This window comes from Motacilla alba, chromosome 20 (assembly GCF_015832195.1).
Source record: "Motacilla alba alba isolate MOTALB_02 chromosome 20, Motacilla_alba_V1.0_pri, whole genome shotgun sequence".
Taxonomy (NCBI): domain Eukaryota; kingdom Metazoa; phylum Chordata; class Aves; order Passeriformes; family Motacillidae; genus Motacilla; species Motacilla alba.
The window spans coordinates 8,655,540-8,677,262 of NC_052035.1; the positions used below are offsets into that span (position 1 = coordinate 8,655,540).

Below are 21,723 nucleotides of genomic sequence, written 5' to 3' on the forward strand. Positions count from 1 at the left end.
CGTGATGAACGATCAGCGCTAATTAACGAGCCCGGTGGGAGGCTGGGGCGGGGAACGGGGCTCGGGGATCGTTCAGAGCAGGGCAGGGAATTCCCCGGTGCCCCGGGCCGGTGCTGCCCCGTGGCCGCAGTGCCCTATCCCGGGGCCGCCCGGTGTATCGGGCCGTGCCCGCTGTCCCGGTGCCCCGTGCCGGTGCTGCCCGGTGTGTCGGGCCGTGCCCGCTGTCCCGGTGCCCGCTGGCCGGTGCTGCCCGGTGTGTCGGGCCGTGCCCGCTGTCCCGGTGCCTCCTCCCGGTGTGTCGGGCCGTGCCCGCTGTCCCGGTGCCCCGTGCCGGTGCTGCCCCCTGCCCTCCGGCCGCGCTCACGGCACCGCCCGGCCCCGCCCGGCCGCGCTGCCCGGTCCATGACGTCACCCCGGTGTCCGGTGCAGGGGGCAGTGTCACACGTGTCACCGTCACCGTGGCGACGCGGCGCTGACGCGCTGTGCCCGCGACCCTCCCCGGAACGGGCGGGCGGCGCGCGCTGAGCGCGTCACCGGGGGCGGCGGCGGCGGCGGCTGGACGGGCCCGGGGCGCCGCCATGGAGAGCGCGAACCAGGGTACGGCCCGGGGGTGCTCCGGGCACGGGGCGCCTGCTGCCGGGGGAACGGGGGGAGCCCGGGGACGGCGGGGCGGGAGCTGCCGCTGCCGGGCATGGGGAGCGGCCCCGGGCATGGGGAGCGGCCCCGGGCATGAGGAGCGGCCCCGGGCATGGGGAGCGGCCGGGGGTCTCTCCGTAGCTCCGCTTCCCTCGCCGCGCTTCCCTCGCTCCACGGAGCCGGGCGCAGGGGCTGTAAGGCCGCGGGATGGCCGGCGCCGCTGCCGGTTCCGATGGATGCTCGGCGAGGAAACTCCGACGGAGGTTTCTGTTCCCGTCCCCTTCCCGCAGCTCTGCCGCCCCCCGCCCTGCTTTGCATAACGCGCCTCGCCTGCCGCTTGCTTATTCCGTGCCCTCTGCTCCTTGTCTGCGACAGATATCAACCTTAACTCTCCCAACAAAGGTCTGCTGGCGGATGCCATGACAGATGTTCCCGTGGATAACGCGGCCCGGGGCGCTGCGCCCGAGGGATTGACTCTGGCCGAGGAGGAGGAGCTGAGAGCCGAGCTCGCCAAGGTACGGGGGGCTCGCTTGGGCGGCGTGTGCCCCGGCTGTGTTCCGCTGGGAAGGGACAAACAGGAGGCACAGGGGCAGGACTGGGTGTTTTGTGGTTGGGGTTTGGTGTTTTTTTTTGTTGTTTTTGATTTTGCAGTGTTACCTTTGGGTCTCGGAGGTAATTGTTAAAATGCACAAAGCTGGCAGATACTTCAAACGCTGCAATGTGTTGTTTGCTCTTTCCCAGAACAGCCTAATTTAGAGCTCTAAGGAAACGAGTGGCTTTTGATGCCATGAGCTCAGTGTAGGGTTTGAGTTCCATGTGCAGCCAGAAAACACTTCAGGCAAACACTAAGCAAACGAAAGCCATTTTTCCTTAGGAAATTGAAACATGGGAGCACTTAATGAGCTTTTTTCCTATGTTTTACTCTTAAATATTTATTACACTTTACAGGCATCTATTTTTGGTGCCGATACACTTTGAAAGAGCTGAGGGTTTGCAATGTAACCTCCTAAGTTTGAGCACCTTTTGGGGTTTAAAGGTCGGGTTATCATTTCTGTCTGAAACGTGGCTGAATATAATTGCAGCTGTTCCTCTGTTGTCCTTTCCTTCATGTGAGAATCCTGTGGTGGTTCTTGGACTTGCAGGTTGTGGCAGGGCAGGACTTTGCTGCTCTGGGTGCTCATGCAGGGCTTGCTGAGCTGCAGCTGAGGTAGAAATGAACCCACTCTGCCTGGAAACAGTTCCAGAGTGCTTTGAAAGTGTTGTAAGAAAGATCTATGAGGAAAAACTCTTTGCTTTAAAGACATCAGAGGAAAAGAAACATAAGATAAAATCTTAGTTAATAAGGTTTGGCGACTGAATGGTGTTTACTGTTGAAATTACAATGCAAGGAATGGGTTCTGTTCATCTCAGTGTCACTAAGTCACAGTGACTTGTATGGAGGTGAAGTCTGAGTGGCCTCCTATTCCAACACAGTTCATGTTGAGTTGAATAATTAATCTGATGTTCTTCCCAGTTTTTAAAATTAATGTTAATGAAATGTTGCTAGTTTCGAGGGAGGTAAAAATCTGTTTTAATTTACAGTTTTTGGCTAAACTGTGATTTGAGACAAACCTCTGCCTTTCTCTAAGGTTGAAGAAGAAATTGGAACTCTCAGACAAGTTCTGGCTGCCAAGGAGAGGCACTGTGGAGAGCTGAAGAGGAAGCTGGGTCTGACTCCCTTGGATGGGCTGAAGCAGAACCTGTCCAAAAGCTGGCACGATGTCCAAGTCTCCAACGCGTGAGTGTTGCTTGTGACTCCTGTGACTCCTGTGTTTAACCAGGGCTCTGTGTTCTTCCAGAGCAGGGTATTCCAGAGCTCTGTTCAGTGGCTGGAGGTTTCTCTTCTGATGGGTTTATGGAGTAAAAGACACCTTAAAAAATCCTTTCTGTGTCTGCATAACCTGGACTTCCATATCTGTGATCAGGATAAGTCGTTGCTGGCTGCTCTTTGCCATGGTGTTAAAAATCTGGATCACACTTGCTGGTTCAGTTTTCCCACTTCTGCCCTTTCTTTGAGGCACAGGCAGCTGCTGCCTTGTTCTGAACTCAGGCTCAAAGAGAAGTGCAAGCAGTTTCACAGCTTGTGCCAGTTCAGAAGCATTCCCTGGATCGTATAGCCTGAATTAAAAACCTCCACTTCCTAGGAAAAAAAATCAGTGATATTAGTGTGCTTCACCACAGTCATCTTGTCCTAAATACGTGAAGTGAGACTGTTCCTGAGCAGACATAAGGGTATGGTCCCTGCTGTGCTTGACAGTGCCAAAAGGAGGGTCCCTGAGGTAAGTTTGTCCCTGCACTGGGAGTCAGGGACTCTGGGTGTCCATGGACATCATTCAGGCTAAAAGTCTCCTGTAACTTAACTGGGGTTTGGAGTTAATGACAGTGATAGTGCAGAGCAGATTGTTGAGCTGTTCGTCTTGCTGTTTATTCTTTCCTTTTTTCCTCATTTTCCCTCCTCTGTCCCTGCCCCATTTCTGTTATTCGTTTGTCACTGGAATCTGTGTCATTGTCTTCTAAAAAAATGAATATTAAAGTTATATTCATTAACACTTTCTGTTTCTAGTTATGTGAAAACATCTGAGAAACTTGGAGAGTGGAATGACAAAGTGACACAGTCTGACTTGTGAGTGCCTCGGGCTCCTCAGCATCACCTCCTTGTTCTTTGCTGCCTTCCCTGATTTGTGCTGCTCCTTGTTCTCCCAGGCATCAGGGCTTGCTTGGGAGCTGGAGGCAGGGTGAAGCAGGATTGTTATTTCCAGCATGCCTGACTTCCAGCTAGAAACATCCCTCAGTTGCAGAGGAGATGAGTAAATGTTACTGCCATCATCTCTGTCATGGTCTTGCAATTGCAGAAGAGAAATTCCAATCAGTTACCAGACCACATTTTGTATGGAAAAAAAAAAAAAAAAAAAAAAAGGAGGGGACAAAAATGTAACCACATTTTCCCTTCAGCTGGTAATTGGTAGGTTAGTCTGTTTCTGTTGTTTCAGATGTCTTATTAGTGAACTCTCCCTTTTCTATGAAGCTGCTTCTCTTCTCATCATGAATGTGGTAGGAATCAGTTTGACTGCTGCCATTCTGTATGGCCACCTGGGAGAGAAGTGGCTGGAGGTGCTTCCCCATAGCTGGAATTAGGGGCTGTGCAACTGTCCCTGTGTTCATGGGCTTCTCAATCTGCTGCATTGGTGTGTGACCCTTTCCCAGTGTCAGCACTAGAAATCCATGAATTTTAATCTCCGCTGTGTATCCAAGCAGGTGACAAATGCAGACAAAGAGCATCTGGCTACTTTTGCTTCTGGAATAAATTCTTTAATTATATTAGAGCCCCACTGACATTAGACATGAATCATTGATTCCTGCTGCATAACTGAACTTAAGGAGCCCTTGAGTGCTTTCTGTGCTGAAGTTTCTCTCCCTTTGTCTTGTGTTGAAGGAGATTATTTAGCTAAGAGGAAAACGTGAATTGGGAGCATCACATCATTAGGCAAGGTGGCACTGATTTAACTGGGACAAGTGAATTCTGGGTGATAAGTCCCCTCCTTTGAACACTCTGTGTTCTCTCTGAGGTGGGAGCAGCCACCTCCTGTAGCTTGTGTGTCTTCTGTACCTCCAGAATTAGTTGTCACAGCCCTTAAGGTACTGTTTTTGTATAGAGAAACATGATTTTTAAAGATCAGAAAAGCAAAAGTTTAATTGTTTGTCTGGTTCCTGCTGTATTGGTAAAATACATCTTTGGGTGTGGCAGTTTGATTTTTTGGCCTTTAATCAGTTGACTGCTCTGTGCTTTTAATACAGACCAGCAACAGAGCATGTAGGAAGGGAGCAGAAGATGCAAAGTTTTTCATTTCCTGACACCTTTTAAACTGCAGGCTTTGTTTCTTTGTGCTCAGTGTTTGAACATGCTTAAACAAAAGAAACTGGGGCTTAGGTGTCTCCCTGCCTCTCAAACAGTTCTTTTCCCTCTGGCTGTACCAGAGAGGCTGAAGCTGTTGTCAGAGAAATAAAGCCTCTGATACTGTAAAGAGTCACTAATAATGTGGAAAGTGTCAGAAGAAGCATCTGTAGTGAATCTTGGAGCTGTCTCTAACCTCAGTTGTGTTTGTAGATATCTTTCGGCCAGCAGCACACTGGAGGACTGGAATGAAAAATTAACTCAATCAGAAGCGTGAGTGTCTTAACCTTCAGCCTTAACAAACGCTTTCCTCTGCCAGTCTGCTGCCACTAACTGTGCTGTGCCTCTGCTCCCAGTCCTCTGCTTTCACCAGATCTACCTGGACATTTGTCTTTCCTAGCTTTTAACTTTTTTAACCCAATAAATGCCTCTGCTGGGAGAGGGAGCTTTTCCTCAGGTCGGTATCCGAGTGATACTCTGTAAATGCCTGCCTGGTCTCAGGAACTGGCTGGACCCCCTGGGTAGCTGAGACCTGTGTGCCTCATGTGACACCTTCAGCTGAGCAGCTGTGGAATAGCCAGACTGCCTTTCTTGTTACCCCAACATGCTCTGCAGGGAGCAGGAGCTTTGCTTTCTGCTGTGGTACCTGATGAGAATCGAGCTGTAGTGTCCAGGACAGCTTCCTGTCATGTTGGGGACACAAACAGACTCAACCAGCTTAAACCTCACAGCTGTTCTACTCCAGTTGTTGAATGCAAATCTCCCTTAGACGTGCTCTTACTAAATGCCTGATATTAAATTCTCATCTGGACTAAATTATGGAGGGATTTTGTGGAAGTTGGCCTCTGTCCTTCTCACTGTGCATTTCCTGCAGTATGTAGGGCAATCCCTTACAGTGCTGGAGTGGATGCAGGTGGGTTTTGTCATCATTTTCTGAGCTGATTTAAACTGGGGAGGTAGGTCTTAGATGTGAGCCAGCTTTTCCTATTCCCTGGAGTGGGTATGAAATGCAGTCCTTGGAGCTGGCTGGTTATCAGCAGCGTGTGTGAATGCACAGTTTTCTTCCTAACACGGGTGAAAGAGGAGCAGAGATAAAGTCTAGGAGTAGCAGAAAAAACTTTGCAGTATGCAGGTCTACTTTCAGCTGTGTTTTCTAGATTAAGAAGCTGTAAACTGTCACCATTTCACTTGCCAAGCAGAATGACCTTGGTTTTTGTGCTTGCTGACAGTGGCTGACTCCAGCAGAGTTCAGAGTCTCTCCTTGGGTGTGCCTGCAAGAGCAGAAAGCTTCTGGTTAGATCTGTTTCCTTGTACTTCATAAGCACCAGAAGTGTGGCGGAAATGTGCTTTTGTGGAGCACTTGGGGCCTGAAGAGCTGTGGCACCTTTGCTTTCCTGCTTGCATTGGCACTGGACAGAGTGACAATTGGTGCTGGCAAGGTAGAGACTGAAACAGGGACGTGAGGGGGATTGGAAGATTCCAGCAACATTTCAGAAATCAATCAGAGTTTCTACTTCTTCAAAGTTTAGCGAGTGCAAAAAGGCAAGTTCAAGAAGTCCAAGGGTGAGGTTTTATTCATATGTTTTGGGGTTTTTTATGCAAATTAATCGTCTTTCCTGTTTCAATGTTTCAATGCTGCTCTGCTCTGTAACTAACAAGGCTCTTGAGTGAGCTGGGAATGGACCTGACTCCTGACCTTATGGTGCTTTTGCATGCTGTGGAATTTCCTGGTCTTTGCCATTCCTGGCCACAGACTTTCCCTCTGCAAGCAGTACATAAACAGGGAAAAACCCACCCCAGTCTGTTCCTGGATCCAGTTTCACTGTGAGCAGAATGTGAGGTGACTTACACAGTTTGTGTCTTTAGCCAGACAGCTCACATGGTGATGGCTGGATGAAAGCGAGTGGGAGGAAGCTGGTGTTAGTGGATAAAGGAGGATTTGAGGGTGCAGATTTCGCTCCTTCCTGTCAGGGTTTATAGGAGAGGGGTGCAGTGAAATACTTGAATACCACAGGATGAACAGCACAGGGCAGAGATCATCTCTGCAGCTTCTGCTGCAGCCAATTGCCTGTGAGTAAAGTGGGGTATTAGCCAGAGCTTATATTTATTACTCCCAGATTTGGATTATTCCATTGTGCTTTGTGCCGGGGCTAAGGGAAGAAAGTGAGTGCTTGTGAGTTTACACCCATGGAAAACCAGGCTGTGGCACTTGCAGAAGAGTTGCAACTTCTAGGTCAGGGCTGGGTGTAGCTAAGTTGCATTAAAGCCTTGTAGAAGCTGATCCCTTGCTGTCACAGCTGTGGCTGCACACGTGTGTGTGGTGGCAGTTCTGGGTTACAGAGCTGCTCATCTCCCTGTGCTTCCCTGGCTCTGCCTGGCAGCAGTGAGGTGTGTACGTGTGTGTGGGAGCTGTGGATGCAGGACTAGGCTGGCCATCTGATCCAGCTGCTGCTTTTTTGTGCTTCCAAGTTTATATTTCATCCAGATCGTTGCCTTGATCTAGATTGCTGTGCCAGCACAAGCAGTTGTGCTGGAGGAAGGAGCACACTCAGGCAGAAGCAGCAGCACCCAAGCACTTGTTCTTCAGTTATATTAAAAATTCTGCTGTCGGGTGTGGAAAACACGATTGAAAAATCTCTGGCCTGCTGAAGCTGGGCATAATATCTGGAATTTTGCCGCATGAATGGCATGATGGTGTCTTTTGAGGCTGTAAACCATTCCTCAGTGCTGAGCTCTGAGTGCCAAGCAGACCTGGAGTCAGCCCTGCATACTTTGGTGAGCACGAGGTCTTCAATACTTGTTAGGCAGCTGTAAATCAAACCCCATGACAGGGCTCAGCCAGGGAGGAGCCTGTGCTGAAGGCAGGGTTGAGATCCTCCTCAAACACCGTGGTTGCAATAGGAAGGCAATCCTTGTATGAGATCGAGCAGCCTCGGTGCTGATAGTTCACTCCTAAATTGTGCTGAGGTGCAGAAAATTGTGCTGTGCAGAGGCAGTGTTGAGGCCTTGCTGTTGGGGTATGCTCAGGTTCTTCTGGAGCTCTTGACTTCAAGAAGAATTGTTCTGAAAAATGGAATTATGGGAGGTTATAGGTATTATAGGAGTTACAGGAATTCTCTCCGAGAAGCAGGAAGAAGGAAGGAAAAGCTGATGCAGTTTTGCCCTGCTCTGCCTAAGTCTTGTGTGTATTTGTGATTCAGAAATACTTGGCTGTGGTATTAAAAAAACCCAAAAAACAACATGCTGTTATTGGAATTACCCAAATCCAGTTCTGGTGCTGTGGTGCTGTCCATGCACTTCTGCCTGGAGAGCAGGAGATGTGAGTGAGTCCTCTGTCACCGTGGTGTTTGTAGCCAGGGGAGCTCAGGCATGAGAGAACATTAGGCTGTTTATAATGCTCTTCTCCTAAATTTCCTCACCAGGCAAAAAAACAATCTCAAGCTGAAATATTCGGAATAAGAAAAGTTTAAAATGTTGAACTTGTTTTCCAGCCTGAGTCTTTTCTTTGTAGTCTGAAGAATGACATAAATCTAGATGTTAATCATCAACTGTAGAATAGTTTAGAGAGAATGAATTAATGAAAGTGACACAAAGAATCTTTGTTCCTGAGATTAGTCTCATCTGGAGGAAACAAAGGTTCTCAAGTGTCTACAGCTCAGGTATAAACTCAAATAATCAGCTGACAATTAAAAGCTGTCAGACTTTTTACCTTTTGTGGTTAATGGTAACTGATAGGAAACTTCTCTACTAATTTATTTCTGAACTGCTGCTGTAGAGCTAATGCTGATTCCTGCATTTCTTTTCTGTATGGTGATGATGGTCTTGCTTCTTGCCTCTTTTCTCCAAAACGTAACTCCACATGAAGTGCTATGGCTTCCTCGAGGCTGAAAGGATAGTCTGGGATAGTTTCCTAGATTTATTTTCTCCAGGACACGAAAAGATGGTTGCAGAGCAATTAGGCTGCAGTGCTGAGGTGTTAGAGCTTCCTTGTGGAAAACTGGTTTTGTTTTGGTTTTTAGCAAATATTTGTTAGATTTAAGAATATATGGTCAAAAGTATAAGGTGAGTGTATGGAAAAATGAATCCTACACTTGCTGCTTTTGTAAAACTTCAAGTATTTGAATATATGCAAATCTGGAAGTGGCTCTTTCAGTGAAGTCAGTGCAGCTCACTAACCCAGCTTCTTTCCATTAATATGGGGTCCTTTTATAAAATGGGGGGGACACTTTTGGATCCAACTTGTTAGTTCAATTTATGATTTTTTTTCCACGTAGTTATAAGAAGACCCAGGAAACCCTTTCCCAGGCAGGACAGAAGACTTCAGCAGCCCTTTCCAATGTAGGTTCTGTTATCAGCAGGAAGCTTGGTGACATGAGGTAAGATTTCTGCTTTGCCCTCCGGGGCTTTGATCTTGGTTTCAAACAGGAATGGGACTTTAGACAATAACTAGGCTTTCTTCCATTTTTCTGCTTAGTTGGCAGCACGTTGCTGTTGATGGACTGCCACCTTCTGTGTGGCCCTGTGCATTGTAGTTTAGGACAGACTGAACTCTTACTGAAGACTCACTGAGGGGATAAGCCTGTTCTAAGGCATTTAAGTTTGGTTTGGTTTAGGAGAACTGACCAAACATTTCTAGCAGCTTTTCCCCTTTTACCACCATGTGGATTCCCTGCAGCTTTTATGTCATATGTAAGGAATTATAATTAAAATTTCCCTTTTCCATTTCTTACTGGATTATGGAGGTGTGTTTTCTCAGTGTAACTGCTTTGGATTTTAGAGGGGTCATCCCTCCTGTGCTCTGTTATGATTAAAAACAAAAAGGGAAAAGTCTGTTTGCTGCATTCCCTGTGGTTTCAAGCCCTGGGTGTTGACATTCCATGGAGAAGGGCAGCAGTCTTCCAGGCACAGTTCTGTCATGTTGGTTGGAAAAAATCAATTGATTCAGAAGATTATGACAACATTAAAATTCTTTTCTGTGGTTGGAGTTATCTCCATTCCTTAAGTAGATGACCACTGAAATAATTGCAAATTTCAACCTCTCCAAACTGGCAAGAGGGACAGGTTCTCCTGGCTATTCTCAGCTGTACTACCTGCTCCTCAGGTAAACTTAAAGCTAAAGATTAAAGATTTAAGCTAAAGATTTCTACAGAACTTTAAGCTAAAGATTTCTTTGCCCACTGATGGTAACATCCACATTTTTCATGCCCAATCCCTTGACCATGTTTTTCTTGGATTTGAGAGCTAATTCTGGATGTGCAGCCTGTCTGAGTTACTGAGGAAGGATTTTTAGAGCTTGTATTTAACATGTTATCTCAGACCTTGGATTGAATGGGTAGCTGTCATTCTTTGTAGGGAATTTCCTATTCCACTGTGGCTGGGAGTATCCGAGTGGTAAGAACCTGTTGGCCTCTGATCACATAGTAGTGATTTATTCTGGTTCTGTCCTCAGTGAGTTAGTTACTGTGTTCCTGGAGGGTGTTTTTTGGTGTTTTCAGAAGCTCACATCTCTGAATTTGGCAGAGGACTAGCTGGCTTCCTACCCTTTCCAGCATTCAAGTTGTAACTTTTCTTTCCTGGGAACTCCCTAGTCTGATGGAAAAAGAGACTTTCATGTAATCACAGCAGATTACAGATACTGGCACGAGATGTGGTGGGAACACATTTTGCCAAACTGATAAATGAACGTGGGGCCTGGTTTCTGCAGTCTGGCTGGGCTATTGCAGCAAAGGAATGGGAACTGTGCTTTTTTTGGGACCACACGGGGAACTCCTGAACTGGGGTTGCCACAGGCAGAAGCTGTTTGGACAGGCTTGGTCCTGCCTGTTGTTTTTGAGCTGGGAGAATGCAGGTCATGCAGCTGCTGAAGTGCTTGTGCCATCCCAGGAGCAGGTGATGGAGGGAGGGGATACTGGGGTGCTTTCCTGATGGCAGAGCTGGCCTGGCACAGTCAGCAGCTGCCCACGTAATCAGCTGGCCCAGGCACGAGCCAGGCCTTTGCAGCAATGGTTTTTCTCAGCTTCAACATCTGCATTCCTTTTTATAGCTAATACCTTAGGTGAGGTGTTATGAAATACAGGCAGCTTCTGTTTTATCATTTGGGAATCCCTGCCAAAGTTATTTCAGCAGGATTTGTGTATGTGGCCCTGCGGGGGAACACAGTAATGATTTTTTTTTAAGACTTTTAGTTTTTCTCTGCATATATAAACAGACTTCTATCCCCTCTGCTGCATCCAAGACTTCCTATTTCTGATACTGAAGAAGGTTTAACTCTGAGCGTAAGGTTTTGGAGGAGCTGTCCCACTTTTCACCCTTGCCAGGTGAACTCTGGTGTTCTGATATGTGATCAGAGCTGACGAGGAGTGAAGTCTGTTGTATTGCTGTGATCACTGCTCTGAACCAGTGGGATGATCTCTGTTCCCAGAGAATCTCTCTTGCAGGCCTTGTAGCCTACACTGACCTCCGTTACTGTACTCTGTTTTTTTTCCTTCTTACACTACAAATTCACTTGTAAAGCGAGTTTATTTTCCAGCACTGAAGTGTTGAGATAACAGAGGGGATTTCCTTGTTTAGTCAGCCTTCACCGGTTGATAAATGCAAGGAAGGCCTGATGAATGGGACAGAGCCTCCAATACACCAAGGGCGTGGCTCTAATTCCATTAAAAATGCTTGGACCAAATTGTTTTTAAATACGAGTAACATGTTAAATCTTTAGACATGCTGTATTCTGGTCAAAATAATTTTGCTGTGTGGATTGTAACCTTGGGAAGTTAATGCTATGACTGCGTGCTCACTGCATTAATGTTCTACTGGATTGCTCTGAGGGGAGGAAATGTACCTCAGTGGGTGGGATTTTTTCACATCTTGGCCTGTTCAGATGTCTCTGTTATCTCCACCTACAGTTAAAAAGTAAATTGGCTTTTAGACATTCTGTTCCTGCATTTTACTGATGCCAGTAAACTGCAAAATTGGAAGTGTTTTCTTTTTGTGGCTTTGTGGGTTTGTGTCCACCTGTGCACTTCATGGTGTCTGACCAAGTTTGCTGCTGTACATAATGCTACGAGCAAATTCATTATGAAATGTCAGCCTGAACCCAAAGTGCCCTGCAGATTTCTGGAATTCATGTAAACTTTCAATCCTTATGGAAAGAGGAAAAGGGTTACTGCTAGGTTCAGGCCAAGGTACTGAACAAGGAACCAGTGCTTGTGGTATTCCGTATGGAGCGGCATGGTGCATGGATGTGTTATCTGTGTTGTTCTCCTTTAAGCAAGAGTAAGTAGAAAGTTAATTTATTTCACATGCAAAGGCAGCATTTCAAGGCATCTGCCCTGCCAAAGAGCTGACTTGACTATATGGGGAGATGAAACCACAGAGCCCAACATCTTCGCTCTGGCTGTCAGGAAAAGCCCTTGTACTCATTGCCAAGTACTTCACATCCAGCTTGCCATGACTGCTTCCTGATGCAGAAGAATTAGATTTAAGTGGAGCAAAATACTGCTCTGGCAGGAGAAGCTCCTTTAGAGCATCCTGGTAACCTTCCTAATAGAAGTAGGAAACCTCAGTCTGTTGTTTCAGACTGCTGAGATGCTACTGCATTGCACAATCCTGTCCTAAAAATGGGCAACCAAGTTACAGGGTAAACATGATAGCTTTAATCTTCTCTTTAATAACCTGAAGTGCGTTTGTTCTCTGAACTGTAACTTTGAGATTTGCAGGCTTGGCAAGATGAAGTGCAGGTATCCATTGCAGGTTGCCCTTACTCAAGTCCTCACCAGAAGTCTGAGCAATGCTGTCTTTGTATGAGGGATCACAGGGGGAAATGGGGGAAGGAGGTATCTCTACCAATATAGCTGGTGCTTGGTAAAACCTTCAGTGTAGGAAAAAAATGCTTAAAAAAACATGTGAAAGCAGTAGATGGGGGTAGGTAAAATGTTTTGGTTTTCTGTTGCACATCTACTCCTTCCCCTCCCCAGCTGGGTTCTAAGTTGATGTAGGTGCTGTTAATGCTCTTTGAGAAACATTTTAGCTTGTCTGGAGTTAATGAAAAGCATTTCTTTTTTGCTTGCTCCTGTGATTTATTTTGAGAAGCTTCCTCCTGGGTAGTTGACTTTGCTGTCCCATGATTCTGTGACCGTGTCCCTGCATTTGGTGTTTAGCTCTGTGCAAGTTTCTGACCATTCCTTCCTTTTTCTCTCTGCTGCCCGTGGCCTTTCCCAGGGCTCACTCCATCTCACATTCCCTTAGGTAAGATACTCTTCAAGGCTCTAAAAGAGCATTTGTTTCTGTGCCAGGCCCTTGCAGACCTTAAAGGGGAAGCAGGTTATTTAAGCCTTGCCTAAACTTTTGACACAGATTGAGAAATCTACCACAAACCAATGCCCTGGGATTGACTTTTGTATCACAGTTGCAGTTAAACACTGGCTATCCTGTGTCTGGGAAACTAAACTCGCTGCAGCTGTTAAATGAGGGGAGAGAGGGCTGGCTCCTGCCACTGGGGCTGTCCACAGCAGCCTGTGTGTGGACAGTGAGTGCTTCAGACCCGGGGTTAGGCTGCTTTTGCACGGTGTCAAATTGTTGTTAACTTTTTCCTCCTTGTCCCAAACGCTTCCGAGCAGCGGCTACTCCATCCGCCACTCGATAAGTATGCCAGCCATGAGGTAATGTAGCACATGCCTGTGTCTCCTGAGTGGGGCTGGGGGGAGGACAGCTGCCTCCGTCACTGCTGGGGGGTTTGTTCTGACTTGGACAACCAGCTCCTTTCTCGAGCAGGCCGCTCTCCAAGCATGGATTAACCACAGCCTGCAGTTTGACTATTTAAAGGGGGTTTTAATATCTCTTGAGGTCATTAGCACCTGTCTTTTCTTGGACTCAGTGAAGTGTTGCACCTGTACCAAAGTCTGGTTGAAGCTTGCAGCTTTCAGAGGTCCCTGAAGGGCAGGATTACAGTTCTGCCACAACGTGTGGCACAGCCATTGCTGACACTGAGGTGAATCCTAACGGGAACCCTTTCCTCAGCCTTCCCTCACTGAGCCTTAGCTGGTGATCTCCTTGCAGGAGAAATAATTGCCAGGGCTGGACAAGCAAGAACTCTCTCTGTTCATCCTCTTTCCAGATCAGCAGAGGTTGTTTTATGGCTGCAAATCTAAAGCAATTCCTTGGAACAAAAATAACTGCGATGAGGCGAGTCATCTCCCAGCGCTCCCGCAGCCTGGCCCGGGGGAGCAGCTCTATGAGTAATTGCCTGGTCTGGATGCTCAGTACAGAGCACTCCCTGAAATCCTTTGCCAGCCAAGCAGCTTGTTAGGTTGTCAAACAACTGACCTGGTTTTCTTTGCTAGAAATATGAAATGCTCTGATTAATTTATTAAGCTGTGATTTTTGTGAGCATTTCCTGATGCAGCTGATCACCCCTGTAGAAATAAAACTGCTGATAGGTGCAGGTACATGGCCCTTCCCATTCCTCCCCATGGGATGTGATACAGGAAATGAAGCCTTTGTTTTAAACCTTTCTCAGCTTTCCCTTTCCACTATTTAAAACAAAATGTTTTTAGTTGGAAGTTTTTTAAAGCTAAGAGCTGTTTTCTTCTCTACTTAAATGTGCCTTGATTCCCCAGTAAACTAGGACTTGTTTCCCTCAACGTTTTAGCTTGAGCAATTGAGTGGACTGCATGTGGTATAAATGTTTTCCTTCAGAGTTTGGATGTGGTGTTCATGCCTAGTGTGCCTGAGAGATTTGTGCCAAAGGATGTGAGGAGCTGGGAGTGTTCTGGATGATGGTGTCGCTGCAGGGGAACGGCCACAGAGCCCAGTCACACTGTGCCATTTGATATGGTTAAGAGCTAACTTGTCCTGATTGGTTGTTTTTTTTTCTCCCCTCTTCTTTCTTCAAGGAATTCTGCAACCTTCAAGTCCTTTGAAGATAGAGTTGGGACCATAAAGGTAACAGTCTGCTTTGTCTTGTAAACACACAGTGTGAAGCCTTGTGCAGAAACTTTAATTTCTGCAATGTTTTTCTTGTAGACTAGTATTCGGGCAAATGGCCTCTCAGATATGTGAAGTCTTGGCTACAGTAGGTGACCTTGACAAGGGGGAATTGACTTGGTATTCCCAGTGCTGCTTTCTTGGTGTCCTCACTCTCTTCTCTCCTTCCAGTCCCGAGTGGTGGGCAGCAGGGAAAACAGCGCTGACGGCCTGCACTCCCCCTCTGGAGCTGGGGACAAGCCTCCACAAGACAACGCTCCCTTCTAGGCCTGGATGTGGCTTTGCACAGCTGTGCACAACTGGAAGAGCCCCCTCCCTCCCAAACCTTCACCACAGCAACAACATGCCAATCCAAGAAGGGGCTGAGAGCCAGTCTGGAGAGATCCATCCTTCATTCATAGACACTGCTGCTGGATCCAAGTCAAATAAAGAGAATGCAAAGTTTTGTACACAAATAATATTTTACACTAAAGTTTGTAGATTAAATGTATCACTGCTGTCCTTTTGGGAGAGCGTGTAAGCTGGAGTTTCCTTAAAGTAGCTCAGAAATGCCGCTGCTGTGGATGAAAACAGTTTTCCCTTGTCTGACGTGGCTTGGAGCAGATACGTGGATGGCCCGGAGCAGCATGAGGAGGGCAGTAACTGGAGAAACCAAGTGCATGGGCACCTTAGCTTCAGCTTCTGGCTCCGTTCTCTGTGTGGGCTACTCCAGGAGCTCCCAGGCTTCTCCTGTTACTGTTTTCTCTGGCTCTCATTGGAGCTGTCAGGTAGATGGGGTAAACAGTTGGGGTTTTTTCTGGGCTCCTAAAAGGTAAACTTCACTTAGCAGCTGCCTCGTTGTTACACTAATGCTCTAGCTTTAAAAAAACTAAGAATCTTTATTTTTAAATGCAATGAACTTTAAAGAAATAAAGCGTAAAAACGAACAAAAAAAAAAAGAGCTTTCGCATATTAGGGCAATGCTCCCTTGGACTCTGAAGCTGAACTGCAAGCCTTACATCACTTATGCTTTACTTGTTTATGATTTATTTTCTGTAGAAGAGACTGCAAGGGTTCTAAAGCTGGTTGTTGAGCACTGGAGTTTTGCATCATGCAGTCATAGCAGCATGTTTATAAAGCCAGTTCTTGTGTTAAATTCAGTGGTGCACTCTGTTTCCCGAGTGTATGAAACTTGCTTTTCCCTTCTCAGCTTATCCCTTCATTCTTGGAGGAGGAATTTCTGAAGGCTGGAATATGGATACCATTGGAGGGACTCTGCTCTGCTCTCTGAGGGCTCCTCCAGCTGGTACATCTGGCTGTGACTGGATGGGTTTCTCAGTTGAAAGCCCCAGCTCTAATTTTAGTTTACAAAACTGGCAGAGAGTCATGGAGCTCACCCAGTCCCTCCAGGGGCTGGATGTTTTGCTCTTTTGATGTCCACAACTTCATTGCTCAGGAGCTGACAAATTCCAAGTTTTTTTCCTAGAGGCCTGATCTTATTCTAGGCAAGGTGCCTCCACGTAGAAATACCTAGAGTGAGCAATTCTGTGCCTTAGAGGCGAAGTGGGACTTACTCAGGTCTTTAAACTTATGTACATATCTGGGTAGTTTTAGTGGTTAATCACCCCGGAGGGACTGAACTGCCTCTGACCCTTTAGAGAAGCAAGTTTTGACACTGATTTGATAAATCTCCATTTCCCCCACCCCTGCTCCCCTCCCTCTGCAGACCTGGGGACGTGGGATGAGATGTTAGTGGGCAGATGTACTAGGCCATAGGTGGAGTGTAGAGTGTCGTTCACGGGCACTCCTCGTTTGACTGGAACTGTGAGGAACAGAGCCAGTGAAATGGGGACTGCAGGAGCTTGGGTATGCAACTGTTTCTCTTGAGATAAAGACTGAGGAAACGTGTCAATAAAGAATTCCTTTGGGAGAAAACAGGGTGAATGTCTTTGTCTTGTTCTAACAGCACTGAAATCCTCTCTTGAGTGGATGTTATGAACTCGTCAGGTAAATACCAATTGCCTGCAGCAGCCTGAGGCAAGAAGCTAGTGAAATATTCCATCCTGTCCCTCTGGCTTATCTGCTGGCTCTTTGGATGCTCTCTCATGAAGGAATGTACTAAATAATATTTACAGTCTGATGTTTCCTTTCCAAGACACTGGACACTGTTCCCAAGCTGCTTCCTCTGGGCTGGGGAGCTGCAAACTCCATGGCTGGTGCTGCAGGTGAATTCCAGACTTCCTCATGCCCTTTTCCTGAGCTGTGGGGCTGCAGTTCCAGCAGTAACCTTGGCAGTGGGAGCTGAGGCCGGAGAAATTTCTAGTGTGGAAAAGCTGCAGCTGGGGTGCTGGCGTGGCTTGACAGCGTGATACCTCAGGGAATCAGTCACCTCCATGGAAGCTCTGGCAGTCAAACAGCACAGCACGGGGAAGTTGAGGATGGATGGCTGGAGCTGGGAGCTGCTGTCTCCAAGTTTAAGAGGCCACTGCAGAGCAGGCAAATAGATTATGGAGAGGCCAGCAGAGATCCTCAGTGTGCTGTTTGCAGAGGAAGGATGCCCAGCTAGGCTTGGGACATCTGCTTGGTGATGAGGGTTTGGTTTTGGATTTGTGGGGTTTGGGTGTTTGTTTTGAAGGTTGGGGGTATTTTTCCTACATCACTTCATTAGGTAAAACTACATCTCTCCAAGTGGGGCTAAGGACAGACAGGTAGGTGTGAGACCTGATCCTGGAGGAGAGATGCTGCTGGGAGCACCCAGGCTGAGGTGAGGGCAGATGGCTCCATCCCACAAAGCAGATAAACAGCAGAATCAAAAAGTAAGTAACTGCAGAAAGCAGGAAGGAGCCACTTTTCCCTGCTGGCACCATGTCCCAACCCTCAGCCAAAACCACAGCAAGTGTTTCTTAAGGAATTTGAGATTTATGGTCTGAGAGGGGTTGCACAACCACTCCAGCAGCCTGTGCTCATCCCAGCTGAGTGGGCAGTGTCCAGAACCAAGCTGCCAGCCTGGGCCCACTTGCTGCAGCCCCGTGGGTGCTGGGGTGGGCTCAGCATCTCTTCTTGGGTGCAAGATGCGAGGTCAGTGCTGGGGAGCCCCGCAGGTGGCTGATGTTTTGGACAGGGAAAGGTGCAGGAGCTGGGCTGGGGATGGAGCTGGAGCAAGGAGATGGTGTGGGTGTGTGATTCATGGTGATGACTCTGTTGGCAAATAGAATCCATCATCATTCATTTCTTTAAAACGTGAGTCAGAGGCAGCAGACGGGAAAGGCCATTAGAGCCTCATGGAGAAGCCACACAGCAGCAGGGCCATGCCGGAGTGATGGCAGGGATAACTGGAACCAGTGTTCCCGTGGTCGCCACCCCAGCGTCACCTGCTCCAGGATGCACTGGATAGGTGGAAATTGTTTTTGCCTAACACTGGGAAATAGCCGCGTTTCCCAGGAAACAGCCAGGAATGCCAGGAAACTTGAGCAACTGGGAAAAACAGACTCATTAGCTTAAAAAAATCTCATTTTCCCTAATTGCAAGCACTCGTTTTCATTACAGGGAACCGGCTCTGCACTGAGTTCCTGAGGACCCCAAGGCCGGTGTGGGGCAGGGTGGGATTCTCGGAAGGCGCTGCCCAAGCGCGATGGGGATTCGGTGTGAGGGCAGCGGGCTGTGACAGCGCCCTAAAGGCAGTGAGCCCTCAGGCCTGCAGCACACGGGTGATGTCCTGGCCGTGTTCCGTGTGCTGCTGCAGCCCAAGCCTCCTGCTCCTCCTGCAGCCCCGTACCTCAGTCCCCAGCCCCGCAGATCCCCGTGTCACAGCCCCGGAGCCAGCGCTCCCTGTGCCACGGTCACCAGCTCCTGTGGGGAGCTGCAGCCCCCGGCCTCACTGATCCTTGTGCCGCAGCCGCCAACCCCACTGCAGATCCCGGTCCCTGTGCCACAGTCCGTGGCTCCTGTGATGGGTGGCAGCCGTACCGCAGTCCCCGGTCCCATCATGTTGTCACTGTCCCCATCTGGCCGCGGAGGCACTGCGTGAAATAAGACGGGCGAGGAAAGCCGGCATCGCTCCCTGGTGGTCTAGTGGTTAGGATTCGGCGCTCTCACCGCCGCGGCCCGGGTTCGATTCCCGGTCAGGGAAGTTTCCTTTTTGCCGCGCTCTCTTCCTGCTTTTCCATCTTCCTTCCCCGCCCCCCCCCCCCATCCCCACCGGGATCCCCCCGCGCGCTCCCGGCGCTGCGGCCGCGTGCCCCCGCGCGCGCGCGCGCTCGCGGCGGGGGCGCTGCGTGTCGGGGCCGCTCATGCGCAGTGCGCCGGCGCCGCCCCCTCCCGTGGCCGGGTCCCGGTCGGTGTCTGGCGGCGGCGGCGGCACCGGCGCTGAGCACGGAGGGCGCGCGCGCCGCCGCGACCGGGCCCCCGCGCGAGGCCCCCCGAGGAGCCGCCCCCGCCCCGCGGGGCCGCCCCCGCCCGCCCGGGGCTGTGCGGCCCCCGCCCGCCCGCCCGCGGGCCGCAGGTGAGCGCGGCGGGGCCGGGCCGCGGGCGGAGGCCAAGATGGAGCTGGTGGCGGTGGCGGTCGCGGGGGGGTGGGGGGGGCGCGGCGAGGCGAGGCGGGAGGACCGGGGGAAGGTGGGGATGTGCCCGCCGGTATTTTCTTGCCCGCCGGCATCTCCCTGCCCGGGGGCATCGCCTGCCGAGCATCCCCGCCCCAGGAACCCCCCCGCCCCCGGAGCCCCCCGCCCTGGTCCCCGGTGCCGGGCCCGTGCCCACCCCCCCCCCCCCCCGCCTCCCCCCCCCCTTCCCCCCGGTCCTCGGAGCAGGGGGAAAAACCCCGAACAAAAGGCCTGGGAAGGTGAATTCCAAATGAAAGTCATCTCTGTGTGTGGGAGCCGTGAATCACTCCGGCTCGCTCCAGAAGCCGGGGTGATTTTCCTTTCCCTTTCCTTGCATTATCCTGCATAATTTTTATCGAAATAATTAGTAGCCGCTCGGCTGATGAGGTGCTTAATGAATGACGTACCAGCGGCGGGAAGCAAATCCAGCCTTTATAACTTGAAACTTGCAAAGGCGGCATATTTCTGTTTATTCGTGCAGTGTCTTCTGGCTCTCAAATTAAGAATTCCAGTCAGGTAATTCTGGAGATACGGAATGCAACTGGACCGAAGGGAGACAGCGGATTCCCTGATAACGCCTCGCTCCTGTTTTGTGCCGTATCAATACCTGCCTGTTCCACACCAGTGACACAAAGCCTTGAGTTCATTAGTGCAGGGTGGGCACCGGTGGAGCTGGTGTTCCCTGGGGAGCGAGGTGCAGGCCATCCCGTCTGACATAAGAGGGAAAGCCAAAGGGTTTTATCTTTTCTAGGTTTGTTTTTATTGGGGTGTTAGTTTTTGTGCGCTGTGAGACATTGCTGTTGAGCTGTCTGTGCTGCTGTAAGGCTTAAAAAAAAAAGGGGGGGCATAAATTTGGCACATCATCTCAGACCGGTGTGAAATAATCTAATTCTCCTTGCTGATGTTTGCCTCGTGCCAGCTTATCATCAGGAAAGGGAAATGCTCTGCGTGTGCTTAAATACTGTGTTAGTTGCTTTTGAAGCAAAACCTTGCAGGCCGCAGTCACCCAGTGGCTGAGCAGTGGTGGTTCACCCATTTCTCTGGGTAAATTAAGCTCTCCAAAGTATGCAGAGCTGCAAGGATTTCCTTTGAAAATGCGTCAGGATTGGACCTATTTAAATTCTTGAATTGTAGCAGCCTCCTTGAAGTGGAATTTATTCTTTTGACTGCAATTTCATTAGAGGCGTTTTCAGCTTCTCAGGCATCTGTTGGTTTCAGGTTGCCTAGGATCAGTGTTTGCATTTTTGTTTGCTTTTGATAGAATATGATAGAATCCTAACCTGACTAAGGGATCCTGAGAAATAGATGCCAAATTAATTTGCTTTAATGAATTAGCTCTAATAAATCAAGTATGCTGTGCGCTGGGAGGGAGAAAAGAAGGGAAACAGAAGCTGGAGTGGAAGAGAAATTGACATTAATATATAGAGTGTAAGATGAAAAGAAGTTTATTTTTATTGAGCAGCTTCCTGTGGTTTTCTCGCCATGCTCTAAGGGCTTTGGAGAAATTCGTCATGTTGCTGGCAGTGCAGAATCTGCTTTGTGGAGAACTCGGGCTTTGGAGATGGGATTTTCAGCCAAACAGCTTTTTGTAAGCATAAATAAATACTTCTCTCCCTCCCTCATTTATTTTGTCTTGGGCATTGTCCGCAGCGTTTAAATGAAATGGGAGATGCTGCAACATGGTCATGTTCCTCCTAAATTTTGGATGTGTTGCATTGATAAATTGCAGGCTGGAGGCTCAAGTGGAAGATTTCCCTCCTTCCTAGAGTGGCTTTGTGCTATATTTAACCATCTTTTATCACTGAATGCCTGAAAAAAGTAATGTTTCGTAGCGTATTTTGTCTCCTGGTGTAGACCATAGTTGGTGTTGGTTATTCCCAGGAAGTATAAAGAGTCTTTCAGTCTTTCCCAGTGCCCAGGGACCCACCTCCTGCTCTGTTGGCACCCTGTCCCAATTTGCAGTGGGTTGTAGGCAGTTGATTTGCTTTGTGGCTAAGGTGGCACCATCACTGACCTGGCTGCAGCAGGGAAGGCGCCCAGGGTGATTGGAGCCTGCCAGGGCTTGTTTTGCAGCAGATGATGGGAGTAGGGCTTGGAATGCAGCTGGGATATGGACAAGCTTCTCACACCACGTGAAGGCATCCGTGGAGTGAGGGAGTTTGGATCCTCATGCTTTGGAAAACATGGAGCAGTACCTGAGTGTGACTTAAGAACTTTCATGCTGGAGCGAGTCCACAGGAGGGCATGAAGATGCTCCCAGGGCTGTGGAGAGAGTTGGGGTTGTACAGCCTGGAGAAGAGAAGGCTCCAGGGACACCTTAGAGCCCCTTCTAGTACCAAAGTGACTCCAGCCCCTGGAGTGACAGGACAAGGGGGAATGGCTTCACTGACAGAGGACAGGGTTAGGTTGGATACTAGGGAAGAATTCTTCCCTGTGAGGGTGGTGAGGCCCTGGCACAGGTTGCCCAGAGAAGCTGTGGCTGCTCCATCCCTGAAGTGTCTAAGGCCAGACTGGATTGGAGCAGGCTGGTCTTGTGGAAGGTGTCCTGGCCCATGGCAGGGGGGTGGAACTAAATCATCTGCAAGGTCCCTTCGAAACCCA

At 49.0% G+C, this 21,723-nt stretch overlaps 2 protein-coding genes and 1 non-coding gene across 16 annotated transcripts in view; all 3 read left to right on the plus strand.

Moving 5' to 3' along the window:
• Window positions 1–427: 427 nt before the first annotated feature.
• On the plus strand, window positions 428–16,459 carry TPD52L2 (TPD52 like 2). Of its 13 annotated transcripts, XM_038159052.1 has the most exons (11): window positions 428–597; window positions 1,012–1,151; window positions 2,265–2,413; window positions 3,239–3,298; window positions 4,781–4,840; window positions 8,842–8,943; window positions 12,782–12,808; window positions 13,180–13,221; window positions 14,455–14,503; window positions 14,585–14,633; window positions 14,717–14,858. In XM_038159052.1, exons 1-10 carry the CDS (start codon window positions 579–581, stop codon window positions 14,618–14,620), a joined length of 684 nt encoding a protein of 227 aa, XP_038014980.1. In that variant the 5' UTR covers window positions 428–578; the 3' UTR covers window positions 14,621–14,633; window positions 14,717–14,858. The 13 variants fall into 13 exon arrangements, with proteins under 13 accessions (XP_038014980.1, XP_038014979.1, XP_038014987.1 ...); XM_038159048.1 differs by lacking the exon at window positions 14,585–14,633 and having other exon boundaries at window positions 432–597; window positions 14,717–16,459; XM_038159049.1 differs by lacking the exon at window positions 14,585–14,633 and having other exon boundaries at window positions 433–597; window positions 1,039–1,151; window positions 14,717–15,050.
• Window positions 16,460–18,581: 2,122 nt separating this feature from the next.
• TRNAE-CUC lies at window positions 18,582–18,653 on the plus strand. Its single transcript has one exon. It is a non-coding gene; the product is annotated as a tRNA-Glu (tRNA).
• A 192-nt stretch (window positions 18,654–18,845) lies between these two features.
• DNAJC5 (DnaJ heat shock protein family (Hsp40) member C5) overlaps window positions 18,846–21,723 on the plus strand; it is a 31,032-nt gene continuing 28,154 nt past the window's right edge. Inside the window, exon 1 of one of the 2 annotated variants that reach the window (XM_038158820.1) lies at window positions 18,846–19,025. The gene's annotated coding sequence lies outside the window, so the exon portion shown is untranslated. Of the gene's footprint in view, window positions 19,026–19,327; window positions 20,711–21,723 lie in introns of those variants that run through there. The other variant, XM_038158821.1, reaches the window with a different exon arrangement.